Source organism: Acyrthosiphon pisum, chromosome A1 (assembly GCF_005508785.2).
Source record: "Acyrthosiphon pisum isolate AL4f chromosome A1, pea_aphid_22Mar2018_4r6ur, whole genome shotgun sequence".
Lineage (NCBI taxonomy): Eukaryota > Metazoa > Arthropoda > Insecta > Hemiptera > Aphididae > Acyrthosiphon > Acyrthosiphon pisum.
Genome location: NC_042494.1, coordinates 118955024 through 118976944, shown reverse-complemented (window position 1 = coordinate 118976944; position 21921 = coordinate 118955024). Strand labels below are relative to the sequence as shown.

At 29.0% G+C, this 21921-nt stretch overlaps 1 protein-coding gene across 4 annotated transcripts in view; it reads right to left on the bottom strand.

The window, feature by feature from the left end:
* The window catches only part of LOC100162869 (dual 3',5'-cyclic-AMP and -GMP phosphodiesterase 11), an 85787-nt gene that overhangs the window by 22345 nt on the left and 41521 nt on the right, over positions 1–21921 (bottom strand). For 2 of the 4 annotated variants that reach the window (XM_029488137.1, XM_003247251.4), the window contains exon 2: positions 16032–16148. In XM_029488137.1, coding sequence (XP_029343997.1) covers positions 16032–16148 — 117 coding nt within the window. Of the gene's footprint in view, positions 1–11622; positions 12098–16031; positions 16149–21921 lie in introns of those variants that run through there. The other 2 variants (XM_029488138.1, XM_029488139.1) reach the window with 1 other exon arrangement.

Sequence of the window (21921 nt, the reverse complement as noted above, 5' to 3'; positions counted from 1 at the left end):
AGTACAGTTTACCAAGTACCCCCACAGACGTCATCTGTGACCGACGGAAAAACATTATTTGACCATCGGTCAACGCCAATGGCTCAAAATATATTATGTGCAAAAGCGTTATATTATATTATTACACTGACACATCCTATAAATAATACGGAAGTGTATTATTATAAAACGTTTAAAACTGATACATAGGTAACTGCAGCAGTAGCGTTGTTCGTAATTTGCTTGTACATATTATATGAATATATATTATATACACAGCGTATAGAAGAGACAAGTTGATGGAAATATAATATAATACACAACAATAATATTATTATTACGTCCTAATCGTCAAAGATACGTAAAAAAATAAAACTCAGTTGATTGATCGTTCGAGTTTTACTATACTTAACTTGTTATGAATGAAAATTGTGCTTTTTATTTATTATTTATAACTGTTTCAATATAATATAAATATTTTTACAATATTTAATGGAGTGTGAGGTTCCTCACCTATATTTGTAAACATATATTTTAATAGTATTTTAAAGAGAAAAAAATTATTATTCGTATATATTATTCATATAAAAGTAATATTGTGTATAATTGTGAAAATAGAAATTATGGTGAGAGCATTCGTAACCATAACCGCGCGCGCGGTATATGCAGGACATTCCAAAAGGGACCACCATTCATATCCTCTTAAGGCCCTTCTTATATTCTTAAAAAATACAATATTTAAAACTTGGAAAAATGGTGTACGGAAATATGGTGTATGGAAGACGGGAATATATATAAAAAAGTTATAGGCAAGTTCAAAATGCCATAAATATTATTTTATAAAAAGTCACTAATAAATATAATATATATTAATAATAATAATAATAATAATTGGTTATTTTACTTTAGTACTTTTTTTGTGTGATTGTGTGAAGGGCCCAAATTTTGTTTAGCATCCCAGTTAATGAAGTCAGTGAACGTCTGTGACTATAACCTAATAATTCTAACACCGATACTTTATCTTGAAGTTTAGACCATGATTTGTCACTATGAGACTTTTACCCCAAGATTGCAAATTAAAAATGAGATATAATATATTAGGTAGGTACAACACATAAAACGCATAAACATTTAACAAAAAAATAAAAACAATACTATGTGGTAGATAATAAAATTACTTTAAGTACTTACAGTTAAACGATAACATTTAAATTGAGAAAATCATTGAAAGAATATTTCAGTATATTAACGTAAATTAATAGTCTTTGAATTTTTGTAGTCTCTGAACGTATAATCGATATCTATACACAACATAATATTGTATTATAACGTAACTAATTATGAATTCACCTATGTAGTTTTATGTGCATATATCTACCTATAAGTACATAATTGACGTAAGTATATAAATAATAAAAACAAAACGATAAATTAATCAAGTTTACCATCTTTTGAACAATTTTTTACACGTAAATAAAATTTAAAATTTAATAACATATTTTCTCGGTTAATATAAAACATAATAATATTGTAAATCGAAAATAATAGGTCGGGGGAGCACATACACTCAATTTGACTATTTATAGTTGGTAATTGTAATATATCAACTAAAAAATTAAAAATAAAAACAATTTAATTAAATAGGTATATCTAATATGCAAACGTCAACGTTAAATTGAAATGTCAATTTATTATTGTGGGACTATCTGGATTTAGAAACTGCAGTCATGATTTCATAGTTATAGATACAGCAATCTTTTATAGATGTATGTTACTGGACCTCGGTTGAACTTAAAAAAATGTTAAGTGTCCTTCTCTTCGATCGAAACATAATAAGTTATAATATTGTTTTCTATAATCTATACATATAAATATATAATAATATAGACAGTTAATGGTATATTATATACATATAATACATGGAAGTACTTAGTGAAATATAACGGTGAGACACTATATTGAATTATAGTTACACACTTACACGTATTTGCATTGCGTGGTCGTTATCTGATGGATGAGGGGTGCAAGGGGGGAGGAGGGGTAAAAGTGTACCCCAGATCATGGAGCATATTATTTTACCTTTCTGTAATACCGACGCGGTTTTGTTCGAAGTTATCAAGTCGCATAATAAAATTTTTAGACGAGATCACAACATAAACTTTGTTTTATCGTCACATTTGAAACTAGGTCTTTTATTATTATTTTAAATCGATGAACTTACATAAAAAAGATGATATAACACTTGGCGATTTATAATTGGTAATATGTTCTTCTATAAGTTCGAATAGTTCGATGATATAGAAGGTCAGTTTACATGTAAAAAATTAATAACTAGAACAAAACTGTATCGATAGTGCGAAATGTAAATTTGATACGTTGTGTGTATAATCATTATAATATGATAAATAAATACGACGGATTGTTGTATTACGACGTCCTCTTAATAAAATACTAATATATTGTGTGGCGAGGAACAACAGTAGTGTTTAGTATGAATGAGCCAATTGTAGTTTGCATCAAGGCCAAAAGAACACCCAAAACGAAAAAAACACGATAACACCACGCACGCACACGTGTGCACACAAACACATACTCACTCGTAATACATACATACATATAAAATACGAAGTTGTTGGGGTCATAACACAACCTACGTGTGCGTGGGTTACGTTATCTTCTTGTACCCAAAGAGCTTATCAGCTTATTTAGTGTGTATTCATTGTGCATGAAACCAATACAAGCGCAATTTTATGCTGACGTAAAAAAGAGAGCAAAAATGGATTTTATTTTAGCGAATAGCCAGCTAATTACCTACCTATTAATAATAGTGAAAAATCGATTGGTGTACAATAAAAATCTGCACATCGTTCCGAAAACTAGTCAGACACCTAAGAAAAAAATATTGAGCCTATTTAACAGCATAGTTTGTATATTATAGTACCATACATTTATATAATAGCTGCTTCTATATAGAGTAGGAAATTCAAAAGCCTCGGCAGAATAAAACGTATCAGAAGGGCTGACGACGATGAAATGCAAGAACAATGTTCCTAAGCCGTCTCATATTTTATCCTTGCCGAATCTGAATATATAACAAATGACAATGCTTGCAAAAAAAAACCGTATCTGACAATAGATGAAAAATTCTCACTCCTAACGATAATGGCTTATGGCGTACAAAATGGACCCACATTTTTTCTAAACGCCTACTATATCACCAAACAACTACTCGCATTGATATAGTTTCAGATGCCATCGCTTATTATTGTGCAAACGATATTATAAACATTGTACTTGCTACATAACATTTACACATACGATAAATTACTATAATGCCTATATTATTAACGTCGTAAGTTATTATATTATATATGGTAGTAAAAAATTGACGAAGGTAAATTAATATTGCTCATAAGTCATAATACAGTAAAACCATAAATTCATAACTCATGACATATAATTACATACATGCCGACAAATTGACAAAAAAAACTAATAAAAGAAATCAAGTTCGGGGAAAAGAATCTTTTGACCCTAATTATAATTAATTTACAACTAATAATAATAAGCCATTGCACTTCTCTCTCACTTTCACTCTTACCCCCTTCACGTGCTATTTCATCTATTTATCTACATAAACGTCGATGTATATAGGTGTATAGTTATCTAGATCATTTGACCTTGTATTGTCCATGTGACGAACAAATAAATTATCGTATTATAACAGAAAATGAAGAAAAATAGATAGGTACTAAAGATTTTTAATTTTATTTGATTATTAATGAATATAACAACTATGTTACTATATCCTTCATGAATGGTAGTCCTACACAATAGTATTATAGAACACAACTGTTTTTCAAATGCATACATTTTTAACTGCAATTAATTGACGTAACAAAAATAAAATTGTATGTATATTTTGATAGATATTTGAATATTACCATTATACACGTCATGGTATGTATAAGCAATTTTGTTTTTATGTAAAATCATCTAATACGGCGTTTAGACTTTTTTATTATAATTATTATTATAATTTATTATTTATTATTAAATGTATATAATTTTTATTTTTATTTAGGAACCACTGCCTTGAGGTATTTTCCACAAGTGTAAAATGGATGAGAATTTTTTTTCATCCCGTTGGCACGATACGTTGATCTATTTTTGGTACTTGGCCCTCCCCTCCCTATACTGCCATTATTAGGTTGACATCCTACGGAGAAATAACGTTTTGTATTATAATTCGCTACAGCCGACCGACGGGTTGAAGACCTAAGGATTTCAAAATCTAAATAACATTTAATTAATGTATAAAATGTGGTGTGGTCAATACAATATAATATTAAGTCCGTCTAGGCGTCGCTAGTGCCAATTTTTCTCTTCTTATCACTATTAAAACAGAATAATTATTCTATTTGTATGTGGAATAAACGTAACCGCCAACCAACAAGTTGTATCCTGTTCTTAGATTATAGACAAAATGTATAATAAATGACGTAGCATATTATGTTCCTAAAAATCTACCGAAATTAAATATTAAAATATAATATTATAGCATTGATTTATCAATTTAAATTAAAATGCAAGCAATATTGAAACTAAAATATATTGATAACAATTTCTTATAAAAGAACCATTAATATTTAATGAACATAATTTTGTTTTAATGATTGTTAAAAGGTTATTCATTAATCATTACATACTTATATGTTGCAAGAATATTCATTGTTTTTTAATTAAATTTCAAATAATTTATATGTGTGTATAATATTATGATAGGTACGCTTCGAATACGTATAGAATTATTGAGAATTCGAATTGATCATTGAATAAATCATAATATTATTATTGCATACGGATTCAACGAAATAATTTTAACATGCCTCTGGACAATAGAAGACAACAGACACAGAGATGAATGATAATAATAATAATAATAATATGAAAAAATTCAATGAATTCAATAAATTACCAATCGAGCTCACTCTAGGATAACATAAATAAATTGTGCGCGTGAATGGACTGTGAAACGGGACGTATGGGTACTCGCGACGATCACTCTTCAGTGCACATCATATTATTGTATAATATATTAAAATAATATATAATATAATAATTATTGACATCGTTCACTCCACTTAATAATGACACAAGCGAATACTTATTATATTTTATAAATAACATATAAATAGGTATTTCTAATAAGTACACACACGACGACACACGCATTGCAGTTAAAAAATCGCGAACTGTCTGCACAGCTTTCGACACACGGGCGCGCGTGCGCAGGTATTACATTATGCACATACATAAACACTAAACACGATACTGTTATAAGGCAGAAAAAGAAAAAAACAATATGCCACACGCGATTTGTATGGAAGGCACGGGACTTCCGAAATGGGTTTGAAAAAATTTTCAAGTTGACCTACCGCGTTGTATAATGCAAATGTTATAGGCGTTCATGATGAGATGCAGTAATGGGCAGTAATGTCGTAAAATATAATTTCGCTCCGTGACTCGATTCAGTTAACACTATACACTCTGGTGGAGAAGGCTCTTGTATATTATTATTATTTTATGTTTTTTTTTTATTATTTCCATCCATTGGCGTAGTCGTCGAACTATCATCATCGTAATATCGGTTTACGTCCATGCTATATAATATTATATTATTCTACGCAGTGGCCGCCGGTCGGTCGACGATATCGACATATTAAACCACCACGTTGGAATCAATGCAAAAGAAACAATATTTAAGTCTGAAAAGAATATTTACTTACTAATAGGTATTGTCGTACCTATATAAAATAAGTTATTATAGAAGACGAAAAATGTCGATCTCAATTCTTGTATACAAAAGATCGAGTTGTAACGAAAATTATGACACGTGCATATCTATGGTACTGAAGTTGTGTGTGGGTGTGTGACGTGTGTAAAACGTAAATACTAATAAGTAATAATTAACACACTATTTTAGAGTAGAAATAATTATTGGCTGATGACCATATTATTTTATTATAATGTACGCCTTTATATAGATAAGATTTTCGACTGCGAACTGCAAAGCGGTCTTTTTTCGTTCCAACACTAATCACGGTCTTTGGTTATAAATTATAAACTTATAATAACTTATAGAATAGTCTATTCTATATTCAATAGTTGTACATATTATGTTTATTTTATGTCGAGCGATTTACGGAATTTGATCGAAAAACAGCCTCAATAATATTAACGTATATCTTGTTTCTGAATAATACAAATAGTAGATACTTATAATTTACATAGGCACTATAAACATTATTAGAGTAAAAATGAACGGAATATTATTATGGTACGCGTTTTCAGCCAAATATGCTGTATAATAGAAATTGAAGTGCGTAGACGCGTAGTAGATTTGTATAATTTATGTAAATTATAAATTCGATCATTTAAAGTTATTAAACCCTATTTATACACGTTTCACCATTTCTTTAAAGCCTTTGTATTGTACAAAGCTACATAATATAATTTCATCAGACGAAAAATGTGCTAGGTATATACATTATACCGTACATTATGATTGGTGATTACTGATTATATATTTTGAATTATTTTAATTGAGTATCGTTAGACAAAATACAATTTGAGAAAATTGTAATTTACACACTAAAAAACTTTTCTCTCTGTTAATTGTTATTTAGAAAAGCGAACAAACGCTTATCATAATTTGCGATGTATATTGTATTGTTATAGATTCTAACAAATCGTATTCGAATATTGCGTGCGATAAGGTTTAGCAAAATTAATGAATTATAAGTCTAATACGACAATAATATAATAATGGTATGAATATAATATAAATAAAATAATTATTTAATTGATACCAAAAACCTACTTCTAAGTTGTTAGTAACCAGCATAGTTGTTTGGGTAACTTAGATTGTAATAAAAAATGTATATATTATTATTATAATAGTTTAATTTAAATTGTACAAGTCAGCGTTAAACGTGAATAATATAATTGTATTCTAGAAACGTTAATAATTACTATTTAGTATAAAAAATCAAAGACAAATTTCTAGTTGATATAATAATTTATAATGTATAATTTAAATAATATGCAAAATAATATAGTATATCAAACGAAAAGAGATAATAATAGTTTTTAAAATGTTGTTATTTTGACGTACCTACTGATATATTATGGTTTCTTTAAGACTAACTATATCAAATATCAATGCAAATGCCATAGCTAATATATAAAACAATTTATTTAGTCCGTTAATTTTGAAATACGATATTATGTTTATAACGCATTTGTTTTTATTATACATAAACTGTTGGAATTTAAATAATTTTCAAGTATAATGGAACATTACATTTTATATGTTTGTTATTTGAACTGTTAGTACTTATTACATATTTTTTTATTTTTTTCATCAAATTCGATTATTTAAAGACTTAATGCATTTATGCATAGTATATATATATATTATAATATATAATATGCATTTGGGTCTATTGAAATAGACTGTATACTATACGTATATACATTTTGTATATTTTCGAGATTGAAAACCATTGGAATACATCATAACCTGCTTTATTTACATAATATTTAAATATTATTGTGATTAGAATAGATATATTTTTAATACAAGACAAAATAATGACTTGACTTTCAAAATTCATTATCATTTATGTTTATAGAATTTATCGACATATTCGGTATATAATATTAACATTTAATGACATAGCCACATAAGTGACAAGTAATATTTACATTTTATTGAGGTAAATACAGCATTTATATCAAGTTCACACTTCACATTGATAAATAATCCTATATTCTATTACAATATAAACAGTATAAACAGTTTAATCCAATCATTTGTAATAGGTACTCGGAAATGACTTAATGAATTGATATATATTGATATATATATGAATTAATAATATTATCCTTTTAAAATTATTCATATAAACAAGCTGTTGTCTACATTTAACATACTTATTCAATCTATAATAATTAATAATAATATACTCATTAAATTACGACATTACGTTAAAATATTAGGTATTGTTTTTTGCTTTATATTCAAAAATTAATTTTAAGACAATATAAGTAATTGTATCCACATTTGTTATTGTCAACCACTTAATATGATGCATCAGCATGTGATTAGTAAATATGGATCACAATACAAAATAATAAAAATCGGTTTATTAAAATTAATTAAAACTGCAGTAGATAACTAAATAATTACAACAAATCAATGAAGATAAATTAAATCTGGATGTAATTATATTACTCATTCATAGCTGTTTTAATTAACCCAATGAGGTCATTAATACATAAGCCATTCAAAATTAGTAAATATTATACCATAGTGGACACGAAATAATAAATTATAACATAACAATAGGTATTTAATAATTCTTGGTGAAAATGTATAATATTAAAATATAAGGAAAAGTATTAAAACTAGATTTTTATTGTTAATTATTAAATATACAGGTAGCTACCTAAATATATTTTAATATTGTGCGTTATTTTAATTGGTAACATTTAGGGGAAAGTAACAAGCAATTTACATTTTATAGACGTAAAACTATAATAAAATAAACTATAAACTATAATAAATACATTATAGTATGACGTATAATTATACAAATTATACCTTAACAGTTGGTACCTATAATAAAATTAACTTTAAGGAAAACGTAGGTTTGCTGGTTCATTAACAATTTATATTGTATTTACTATTTATGTATACTTAACAAATAAAAGATTCTCTCTCAGAAATCCAATTCGTAAATAATTAAAATCAGAAATAAATAACCCTGATAATATAATATTCAATATTTTATAAAATATGTTCAGATACCATGTACAATCTTAAACTACAGCAATTCAATTTATAAACCAAGTAATATATAATTTTCAAAAATATAATGTTAGTATAAATTAAAAAAGATACATAAAACGTCATTGTATTTTACAATACTGCGCATAATAGTTATTTATAAAACTTGTTATTTCTTGTTGTTAATTTAAGTTTAAATTAGATCATGATTTACAAATTCGGGGTTGACATTATATTTTTTAAAAGTATGTAAGTTACGTTATAGATAGAGTGAATAGTTCCAAAACAATAACCAATAGGTGGGTGCAAATGACGAAACACAAGCATTATACATTAATTTACGTAATATAGAAATCCCGTAATAGGCCAACGCTCAAATATTTTTAAAAGTCTACCTATAGTATAAAAATATAAACCTTGAAAGAGATATGCCAACATAATATTATATCCCATGGGTATTCAACATATGATATTTTTAAATACAGCGTAGTTATTACAGTTTATAGGTACTCGTTACTAGTACAAGATGAATTTGAATTATTCAATCGAACACAACACTTAAGTTTCTATAGTTTAATATTTTATCCACTTAAAATTAAGTAGCCCAATAGTCCATGCACCCAAATAAAAGTCTGTTACATAGCAAAAGGGATGTATCATATATTTTATATTTTATTGTTTATTTAGATCTACGATTTCATGTTTGTTTAAACGTAGCAGTTGAAGCATATTATTTTTAAAGTACTATGAACATATTATTATAGGTACTTTATCTTTAAACTGCAGACAATCTCGCGGGCGATATTATTAACACGGTTAAAAGGTGAACAGGTGATGTACCTACACATTATAATATACTTATTGCTGATACCTACATTGGTTGTATACCTATTGAATGTTTTTGACAACAAAATCAGAAATTGATAACGTTTCTAGGTATACTGCTGCAATTATTGCTTATGAAAACAACATAAGTATAGCTATTTAGCTTCCTCCCAAGACAAAATTTGAATATTAAAGCATCTCCAACATAGCATAATATATTATCATACAAGATGATATTATTCACATATTACAATATTTACTCATCGTCGTTATTGTTACCGTTACATAATAATATTAAATTGATAGATTTGGAGGACAAAGTGATGTTTTGGTTTCGCCATTGGGTCTGGAAATACCTACTCGTATATGATTTTACATTATATTATAATTTATACAGTCGTCGGCCGAAGCCAACACCGCACGAGCCTGGAAAATGGGGAGAGTAGTCATAATAATATATCGCCTGTAAACAAATGGCTGGAAAGGACAAAAACATGAACATCGTACTTTTAATTATAATAACACGACGCAAAAGAAAATAGGGTCCGTAGAAACACTTTGTCGCGCGGTAAAATCGACCTCAAAAAAAAAAAAAGAAACTTATAGTGAAATATAATATAATATATAATATATATGTATATCCACGCATTTGTCCTTGAAACTATACACAAACGTAAATAGTGTTATTTATGCGAGCATACGCCGCCGACGGACGGAATATCAACACGGCAATTTTCCACCTGTATCCAGACTCCGGTATTTGCGCCGCGTTCGAAGTATAACGGCCGGAGGCCAAGGGCGCGGCGCGTTCGCGACGGTTTTGAAAATTTCGAAAAACAACGCTCGCGTTTGGATTTGAAATAAAATATACTTGTTGTACATATTTTATAAAATAGGTATAATATATTGGTGGCGGCGGCGTCCCGGACAAATTTACAACATAACATAATAGTATAATAATACATTAAGTTTAAATATATACGGTACCTATAAAGTTGCACATTACCCAACGCGTGAAACGTGTATACCGTACACTGCACTGGTCGGGTTCTGCTGTAATTTACTAATTTAGGCAAGACCGTAATATAGACCCGTGATTGGCATTGATTCTACCTACGTTCTAAACGTGTAATGTTATTGTTATAATACCTATACACGCCACTGGTATTGCGTTTTTATTTTACTCAGTTTTCCTTCGTGTTTCCGACCGATTTCGATGGGACACGGTCACATGGAGGATACCGCACGTCGGGTAATAATTATTGCGGTATAGCACCGGTTGCGTTGTTATATCCGTATGACCGTATGTGTCTAAACTGTACGACCGCATCGGCGCAGCACTTGTGTCCGATTACGTACGATTGTTTCACTGCAGGCGACTTGTGACTAGTCACTACTAAGTGCGCCGCTAGAATTTATTAAATTACCTATACTCGCGTGTTGTGCGCCGCTAATTACCTACTTATTAAGCATCAAAAACGTTTATATATATATAGATACACATACGAGCAAAGTAGTGTATAATAATGTCGTTGTTTTAATTATCACCGTGCACGCTTATATTGTGTACAATATGAGTCCATAATACGACGACGAAAATAATTTACCGTCCGACGGACGCCGTCTGGGCATCGTAACAATATGAGGAGAGATTTTTCGAGTGGCCATATAAGGGGACGTGTATGCTCACAAATCTTCGAAACGAACACACCGGTGCGACGGATATCTATGACAATCGATTATTCGTGTATAAAATTATTATACTTGCAACCGACAAACCTACAGGCTATTATCAATGAAACACTATATTGACTATAAACACTAATATCCCAATTAATAGTATTGGGCACCAAGTAACCACATCCTCTGTGGGTAATAATAATGTATTGTACGCGCGTCGTTTTGGCATTTTACCGAGCTGGGACCCGTATAGCTTAGTGGACTGGCGGACGGACGGTATTTACCTTTTTTGTTCAGATAATTCTTGACGCATTTCAGGAACTCCGGCAACCGGAATGTGTGCATGGTTCTATTAAACCGGTCATAAAATGTCCGTGACTATTACGATTGTGATTTTTTTTTGTGAATATTTCTGTTGTGTTATGCCTAATTATTTATTTTTTGAGATATTATATTATATAATATTATTTACAAATTATAATCTAACAAAAGCCCGGTGTCGTAATACGGTATAACGTGATCGGTATAATGTAGACGCACATAGGAGACTATACCGCGGTATTGTACACGATACGAGTAAAAACAACACTGTATAATGTAAAATCTAAAAAAATAAATAACATTAACAACCGTCGGAAATAGTGATACAAACTATATTAAATAATAGAGAAAAAGATTTAGAGAGAGCTGCGTGCTTAAGTACATAACAGTAGAATAAGTGTTCAGCGTCTAACCGTCGGTAACAAACTGAACCGATTCCGAAGTCGAACTAGGCAGTGAACGGCGGCGGCGGCGGCGGTGGTGGCGCGCGGTGGCGGCGGGCGGACGCGTATGTGTTTTTGTAACACACGTTAAAACACGAGAACGTATGCGGCCGGATGGTCGGATGGAAAAGGGTTACCCGCAACGAACACTCCGCAAGATCTTCGCACGCGCGCTTTGGCGTCTGTGTTTGCTTATACCTCGTGGATGGTTTATGCTAAAAAAACTCGCCGCTGACTATCACTCGTTTTATCAATGTTGTACAACACTATCGTGCTTATTACCACTATTAAGTGTTTTTAATAGTTTTTTCCAAAAAAAATTTCTAACCAGTCCGCAACCGTCGAATATATAGGTACCAAATACGTGTATGAAAATAAATAAAAAATCTACTTGACGTTAACTTATTATAGACAGTATAACTGTATAGGTATGAGATATAATATGCCCATAGATATGTACATCAATGTATACAAAATATTCAAATATCGTATACATTAATTATCTATTTATCTATTGCGTTTCGTAATTCTTATAGCGACAATTGACTAACACAACTTGTAGTTTTTTATATAATATTTAATTACACATACAATGACGTATAATGACAAAACGATTACATTTTTGCCTTATCAAATAGGTACTGTATTTTTTTTGTCAGGCATACACCGATATTTCGACCTCAATCGAACATTTTAAAGAGTTGAAAAGAATCTTTTTTTTTTGGTAAATCACTGCCAATAATTTTACTAATAATTAATATATCAAAATATGACTCATGATTTGACAATAAAAACCATAGGTATAGAAAGTAGAAACACTGCTCTTGGCAATTATTTCGAGTGCTAAATCCGAAATATCTTTATAGGTTGGTATTATTATTTATAATAATCTTTTAATGTAATATTTCCAATGCTCTTTTATAAGAAACAAAAATTTGATATTTTTATTTATAAGAGGAAGAAAGCGCCAAATGGTAGCCTTCGTGCCCACAGTGCCAAAATCATAATAGTGTGGTACATTTAACATTAGTACCTATAGCGCCGGTCTTAATTTTATCAGAGTTTATGCAGAGTCAATTTTTTGGCCACAATAATTTTCCGTCCTTTGTTTGTGTAGGTATAATAATATCTTTATCCCGATTGAATGAGAAATGAAGGTAAACATCAGCTAGTGACCAGGTTCGTAATTAAAATATTATCTTATATAATCTATCACTCTATAGAATATACGATTCTTCCAGCAAGAGTGTTTGATCTTAATATTATGAAGTCATTGTTATATCTGAGAAGTACATTAACAAGGAAAACTTGGTATTGGAGATTACTAGGATTCAGAATATCATAATATTATATGATAACTGTACTTAAACCTAATAAAACAACAAAAAAAGTAACATTTTTTTAATTTCCTAAATATTTATTGTATACTTACTTACCTACTTACTTAGGAACAAATAAACCATTATTCAAATTAAATTAATACTACCAGGAATTATGAATACTGAATAACATTTTTCAATGACGCAGTTTTTATCAAGATTCAAGATTTAGATTTGAATATTTTATTAATAATTTTATTCGATGAACAGCTAACAAGGCTAAACAAGAATATTGTTCATTCGGTCATCGGAGCTCATATTATAATAATACTATATTGCTATGGTATTGTCATTTTTATTATATATTTTAATCCCCAGACAGAAAAAATACGACATTGAATCGAATTGTAATTTGCGATTTTCTTATTTTAAAGTAAAAAACTGTTTGAAATGTGTTTATTCAAATCGATTTCGTGAAACATGTGATTTTCATATGACCTATTCATTGAGTTTTAATAATGTAAAAAAAACTTGTTTCATTTTCCAATTGTTGTTTGTATAGATGAGTATTTTGCAATAGTCTTTTACAATGACTGTGAACAACTACTATAGGTAGTTCGTAGATATATAATAATTAATAAATAATAAGTAGTTATCGGGTTCATCGATTATTCATCATACAAAAAGTAAATTAAGTTCTTGTAAATTCTATAGTACCTATAATTCTTAGTGAATAAAATATATATTGATGAATAATAGTATTTTATCTACCTATAATACTTTGTTTTAGTCGAGCTAATATTATATTTATTTTTGAAAAGTTTTTTACACACACAAACACAATCATTATTATTTTATTAATACGATAAATGTATGGTCAGTCATGACGTGATCACAATGAGCTTATGTTACATTTTGAATTTAAGCTTTTGATAATCTATACATTTTAGACAGATAATAATATTATTAATGAAATGAAATAATTTGGTTATGTACAACTTACAACTGCTAAATATAAATTCTAAATAAGAAAATTAGTTATGCACGAAACTAATTTTTTTCTTTCTATAAACTTGACATTTTCTACTATACGGAAACCAAATGTTTCGCAAAAACAAATCAATATAATATCTATAAATGTATGTATATACAATTTATAAATGCGTGTATTAAAAAACCTTGTGCCTTAAAAAGGTAATAGATAAAAAAAAATGGTGAGTATATAGTTACGTAGAAAAATAGATGAATAAATAATTTTAAAAAACACAACGTAAATATGAAATAAATAAATATTGTAATATTCACATTTCACACACACACACACACACACACACACAAATACATCAATACATATTATTTTTTTTTTGATTTCAACCCGCGATTATTTTGCAACGATTTAATTATATTATAGTATATTATATTAAATCATCATCATTCATCACAACATCGAGCGGCGAATCAGATTCACAATATTGCGCTTCAAATGCACACCTAAATATTATAATACTATTGTACCTACATGTTATTATATTTGTAGATAATAAAAAAGTACGGGCGTGACCAAGGACTATAGATAACACTTTTTTTTTATTTCTTTCCCCATAACAACACACACATCGACCGTCATCATCATCTTCATCATAATAATAATAATCATAATCTTCGTCATCGTCATCAATAACAATGACGGTGATCATCGTCGAAAACAATAAAAAACGATAACGGGAAAACAGTATAATATTATTCACCAAAACCGTGTAGATTTCACTTGTCGTTTTTATGAATGAACGAACGGCAAAGTGCCCCCCACCACCGGTCGCACTGCATTATTATATTATTGTACTATTATTAAAGACCGCAATGATGGGATGGGTTATGTGGAGGAGGTAGTGGTGACCGGCCTGCGATGTGCGTGCGAGCAGTTATAATACTAATAATAATAATAATAACAATATAATATAGAATTTAATTAATGATCCGCTACAAAACGCGCGCGTTGGATCGCGTCGTGTTGTGCGTCGTTTTTTTAAAAACTTTTTTATTATCCGACTGCTGCTGTGCTTTGGTACATTTTCCGGACATTGGCATCATCTGGCCGGCACGAAAAAAAAACACTTGCACACGAATATAATACACAATAGGTAGGACACTGCAGTGCATACAATAACAATATCATATTGTTGTTATTGTTATCTATGTGAGTATATAATATGTGTGTGGATTCTGTAAATTGTATATAATAGGGCCTATTAGTAGGCAGTGCATACTGCATAACCGTAAGAACTAATAATATATTGAAAAGGTCACATTTTCAAATATTTTTTCACACCGTTACCTGTATTTTCGTATTTTTTTATATTTCATACCTTCTGGTATTCCTTAGGTATTAAGATTTTTTTTCTATTTTTGGATTTAATAATAAATTATTTTCGTTTATTGACGTATTTGGCATCGGTTAATATGGAGGAATATAAACGATTTCGTCCGAAACACTTGACGAGCCACGAGCAGGCTGCGCATCCAATAATATACATATACCATAATACCTCTAATATTATTACCGATTATTACGATTTATAGATATAAAAATACCATAATTTGTCGACTTACCGTGTTTCCTGCGGGATGACATCCATTGGATTGGCGGAGACGGTAACGAGCGGCTTCTACCCGTTGAAGGCTCCACGATAGAGCCTGGAAATATATCCCCGGGAAAGAATCCGATACCTATAAACAGATCAATTTTTATTTATAATTTTTATTCAATAAAATATAATAGATTTATAATAAAATAACTAATCTCGTAAAATTTGTTTATTCCCATCATTTAAATGTTAAACTATTCAGAAAGAAACATTTACGGGTAATTTAGGGTATCGATTTAGAACTAATGAAAATATCTATTTCTGATTTTACTTGTTAAATTAAATTTTAAAAATAAAAAGGGTACAAAAGCGGTACTGCTTTACAATAGGTGTCAAGTGGGTCACTGTAATGGATGTGTTAAATTTACGATATTTTATGAATATCCAATGCCATAAAAATGTGAACTTCAAACGCTCATTAAAAAAAAAAATGTAACTTTCCAGTAAATTGTTTTTATATATAGGTAGAAAAAACTTATGGAGAATCTTTTATTAAATTTTCAAATCTTATATATGAAAATACAATTTTTAAGAATTTCTAACTACAATATAATTTTCAAATTTTCGTAATTTAGACAAATTTTGCCAAATTTCAGACGCTCATAAAAAAATAGTATATTCTGTGTTAATTGTACAATTTTAAATATTATTTTATAATATAGGTAATTAATATAATTCCATAAAATGAGTCAATGAATATGACTGTATTATATTATGGCATAAGAAATATAGAAAGAAAAAAAACAAAACAATAGCATTTTATTAATCCAACTAAAATACGCAATCATAATTCATATAAGTTGTACAGGATTAGAGATAAAATAAATGACATAACATAATCTTTTATAAAATCCATCATAATATATTATATTATACCAAGTATACGATTAAGAATTAAGTAGGTGAATAATTTTACACTCGCACGTCTTTACACAATATTGTCAATAAACTTAAAACAAGTATTGTATAGATAACAAATTTCAGAAAAATTAAATCAACAACTATGGTAACAATATTTTAATTTAAAAAATAATTCATTTTTAAATTAAAAATAATAATTATTTTATTTTAAACAAGAATAATAAAACTAATTTTAAATTAATTGTTTTGTTTAAACTTAAAAACGGATAAACACATTTTGTTTTTCCAAGAAATATAGAATATACTACATTGCATAAATTATTTTTACTGTTTTATATTTATAAATGTATATTAAAATATAATACACCATAGTACTGATTTTATGAATAGGTCAGTAGGTAGCAATAGCCATGTGTTATAGAATGAATTTCGTGTCTAGTACATAATATACCTTGTGCATTTATAGTAAAATAAAATATAAGAGCTTTCAGCCTTTCTGTATATTATCCATTATCGGACACTTGAACGCGTATATTATACAATATTTCATTCACGATACATCACATTTAAGTGTAATAATTAATTTTTCTTACATACTCAACATCGCAAATGTACGGTTGTTATTCAGAAACGCAATGAGGTCACGCTGAACCACGTTTTAAAAAACAATATAAAAACAATCCATGGATTTCAGGCCTGAGGCGACATTTATTTTGAATATTTTCAAATTTGTTATTTCACTCACGAAATGTGTTTGGACTTTTACAGCTTTGTAAAGTTTACTGACACATAATACCTGAAGCTTTAGCTCGATTAAAAGCGTGCATATATATACGAAAGTCACTGATAACACAGATTGAAGACAATCTATTAAATCCATTTACAAAACAAACGAAAAATTAATTAAAACTTTCACAGTATTTTTATATTAAACGAATATTATATTATACATACTACGGAGATTATAGTGCTATATTTTATCAGTATTCAGAACTTAAATATACCGATCAGTATCTTCACACTGGGTAAAGAAAACTCCACTTTTTTACGACAAACGCGTTTAAAAACTAAAATGATCGTAGGATCAAAGATTGGAGAGACAGAGCTAATGAGGCAATAGTTTTTTGAACCAATGAATATGATATTAGACTTATTAGTTATTAGAGTGCAGCTATTGATTACTTGAATTAAAAAAATATCGTCATCTATTTTGGTTACTACGTATATCACTTTTTGGTGTTGTTACTTATAATAATATTGTGTCAAATTGTAGTTTGGATGATCTCTTGGACACCAGTCTGCCTTCAAAAATTCAGCTGAATAATTCAGCGAGGTGGCTATGTCAAATCATACTCATTAAATATATATTCATATATAGGCACTGCAGTGATTGAATAGGAACAAAAATAAAAGGGGATGCGTAAATATAAAAAAAATTTGGTACCCGAATATTTAATTTTTTTATTGATTAGGATATAATTATAATGGGCAAGCTAAAATATATTTTAAAAAGAAAAGGTTCTCCTCCACCCGCGTCCCACTACAATTCTAACACTGCAAATAGGTAGTAAAATAGGTACTGCAAAGTGCAAACCGAAAACTAAACTGGTTTCTTGTCAATAACGTCGTAATATATTATAATATATTACATTATTACTATTTATTTCATATGAACATTTTACATTAACAACACAAGTATTTCATCAGAAACTCGCGGGTTTTTTGATTGTTTAAATCTAAATAACAGTTATACTCGGAAGCCATCGCATCAATTTATTATCTCCATCCGCATGTATACAGTATTCACCTATGTGTGTGTATATGTTCAACTCGTGTCAAATAATTATTCACGTGATGCAATATGGTGCAATACTGCAATATGCCTACATTATAATATTATTATAATATAATATCTAATATTAAATGTGGACTGGAATAATGCAAACAAATATTATATTATATAATATGACATCGTTTACAACCGGAAGTGGCAACTAATATTATTTCGCTACGCCCCGACGAGTAAATAATAACATAATATTGTACAAGTAATGCAGCGAATAACTCACATGCGTGTTATTAGTATTACGCACTATCATAATAATATAGTAGATAATAAATAATATTGTAATAATATATCATTATTCATTGCATAGTGATGCGGCGCCGCCGACCCCGTCGATCGATTACAGACACCGCATTTATCACAAGCGATGACACCAAAAGAAAATTTTAGATTTACTGTATTTTATTAACACTCGTCCTCATCACTTCCCGTCCTCGTTCTTATTCGCAACTATAGATAAAATATATACGACAGAGGGAACCCGCCGACACCACAGTTCGCGAAATAGGTACAAGAAGACGGCGGCGGGTCTTCTCTGCAGCAGATATATTACCCAATGCTCTGTACCCAATAACGTAATAATCATCGTGCACGTGTACGAGTTCTCAGGCGCCCGTCATCCTGCCATCCTGCGTGCTTATATTATTATATTTTATAAAATATAATATAGGTAGTACAACACCGTCGTCATCATATAAATATTCGTAACGGGGGCGTCGTTGACGGCTGCACAGTTTGATGAACGTGGTCGTCCTAATTTCAACCCGCTGCAAAACGCGACACGCGGCCCGCAGAATTATTGTTCGATTGCGATAACCATTTTATTACGGCATATTACCTATTGTAATGTTGTAGGTATAGTCTGTATAACGGCATTGTACATTAATTATACAACAAAATACAATTTACGCTAGCGGGTTTATTTCGTATGTTTAGTTTTCTGTAGCCCGTTTGAGAAATCGCTGGGTAGGAGTGAGTAAGTTCTATATAATATTATAATAATATACAAATATGATAAAAGCCAATGTAATATAGTTAACCAAAATCATAAATTCATAAATAATGTAAATAATATAACTGTATCGGCTAATAACCTCTCCTTTGAGTAAGTCACTGAAATTGTGCAATGTATATATGTATTGTGTTCAATTTGAGTTCAATGGAGAATGATATTATATTAGCCTATATTACTATTTAGTATTTACTAAGTATATTTGATGATGTTTTTATATGTGCCATCATCTTAATTTATTTTACTATTTTAGTAATACGGTAGGTTGAATTAATTTTTGCCGAAAACATGCATTTATTATATTATTCATATTTAATCAATAATTATTATAATAGTACCTATGTATATAATACTATTGTTATTAACTTTAGAGACATTACCGATTTACCATAAACCTGTTTGAATAGTTTTGTGTTATAAGTAAACAATAGCATATAAATAATATAAAAGTTTAGGGAAAGTCGTGGTGTATATATAATATAATAGGTAATATAATATGTGAACGTTTCATAAAAAATATTTTTGAAATACAACAAAAAACTCCAAATTTAAACTTTAAAAAAAATCAAGTTTTTTTGGATTTTATTTTTCCAGTATACTTTTGAGGAGCGGTGTATTACATCTTAAACTTTTTTGACCAATTGAAAATGTACTCGATGTCTCGATAAAAAAAATATATGGGAATAGGTATGTATAATTATTTAATATGTAAAATTTCTATATAAATAGCTCAAAAATAACCAAAATATTTTGAGTATAAAAAATGTGAAGTATCCATGCATAGATAGTTATATGGAACTATGGTTATTCGTTTTTCAATAACAATGAAAAAGACAATCGTTTTTGTCAAAAACGGCTTTTGCATCAAACTTTCCGTTTGCTTTAATTTTTTTTTTATTCATCCCATTATTTTAAAAAAGTATTGGAAATTTTTATTTTGACCTTCCAAAGATTTACCAAGTAGATTTACTTACTTATTATAAATAAAACTAAAATTTAAAATCAAAGCATTTTTTCTACTATATAAACCGTGTACACAAACACCAAAAACAAAACCACACACATCATTATAAAATCAATACAATTATCACCCCGCTAAAAGTCTAAAAATATGTATGTAATCCATTGGGAATTTAAAATTTTCCGACGCAAAGTTATTGAAGTATATTAGTAGTAACTATAGAGTATATTCTGTATAGTAATTGATTATAACTTATAAGTACAGAAGTACTAATATTTGATGTTTATAATCAACGATATAGTGTATACTAAATACATTATGATGACGCTTAAATTCTTCACCTCATTATATCGGTCACTAGGATTATATCGGTCACACACACCTAACAAAAAAAAAAACGTTAACGTTTCAAATTAAGCTGTTCTGTATAATTATTAAAAAAAATAAATAATATTTTACTGTTTATTACCATTATAATTTTTTAGGTTTTTATTTTTTTTAATGACATTTTTCAGTGCTATCATATTACACGGTGAATGTTACCTCCGACTAGATCCAGGTTTATAGATAATAAGTTATAACTTAACAAACCATTCGAAATATGCGTCGCAACCCAAAGGTTTTTGAAGTGCTAGTATCAGTAGTTATCGGGAGCTACATATAGTTATTGTAAATACGTATTTGGACTGCGCAAAACTAAAAAATCACTGTTTCAAATACAAGACCAATTTCGGACCGGATATAGTTTTTTCAGGTTATCACACACAAAATGTATATTTAGCAACAAAAGTTTCGATGAGTGGATTATTAAGTTAATAGTAGTAAACAATCTGTATTAATCTTTTCGTAAACTTTAAATACTCGTTAATATAACTTTTTTTTATTAAATTTTGATTTGTAGTTCGTAACCTTAAATCATGTAAACTTTTAAATAATTTTCAAGGTAATGAGTTACACCGCATGTCTATAGTGCTAAAAGATATGCTTAATGCGTGTATCTTAATAATGTACAACTTATCATATCATAGATGTGTTGAATGGTTTCATAAAAGCTAGTTATATACTTTTCCTGGAAAAATAATTGCTAACGAGCTTTTATTGTCACACTTATTATTAATATTATTACACACATATCATAAGTATATGTATACGTAAATTATACACATATATACCTC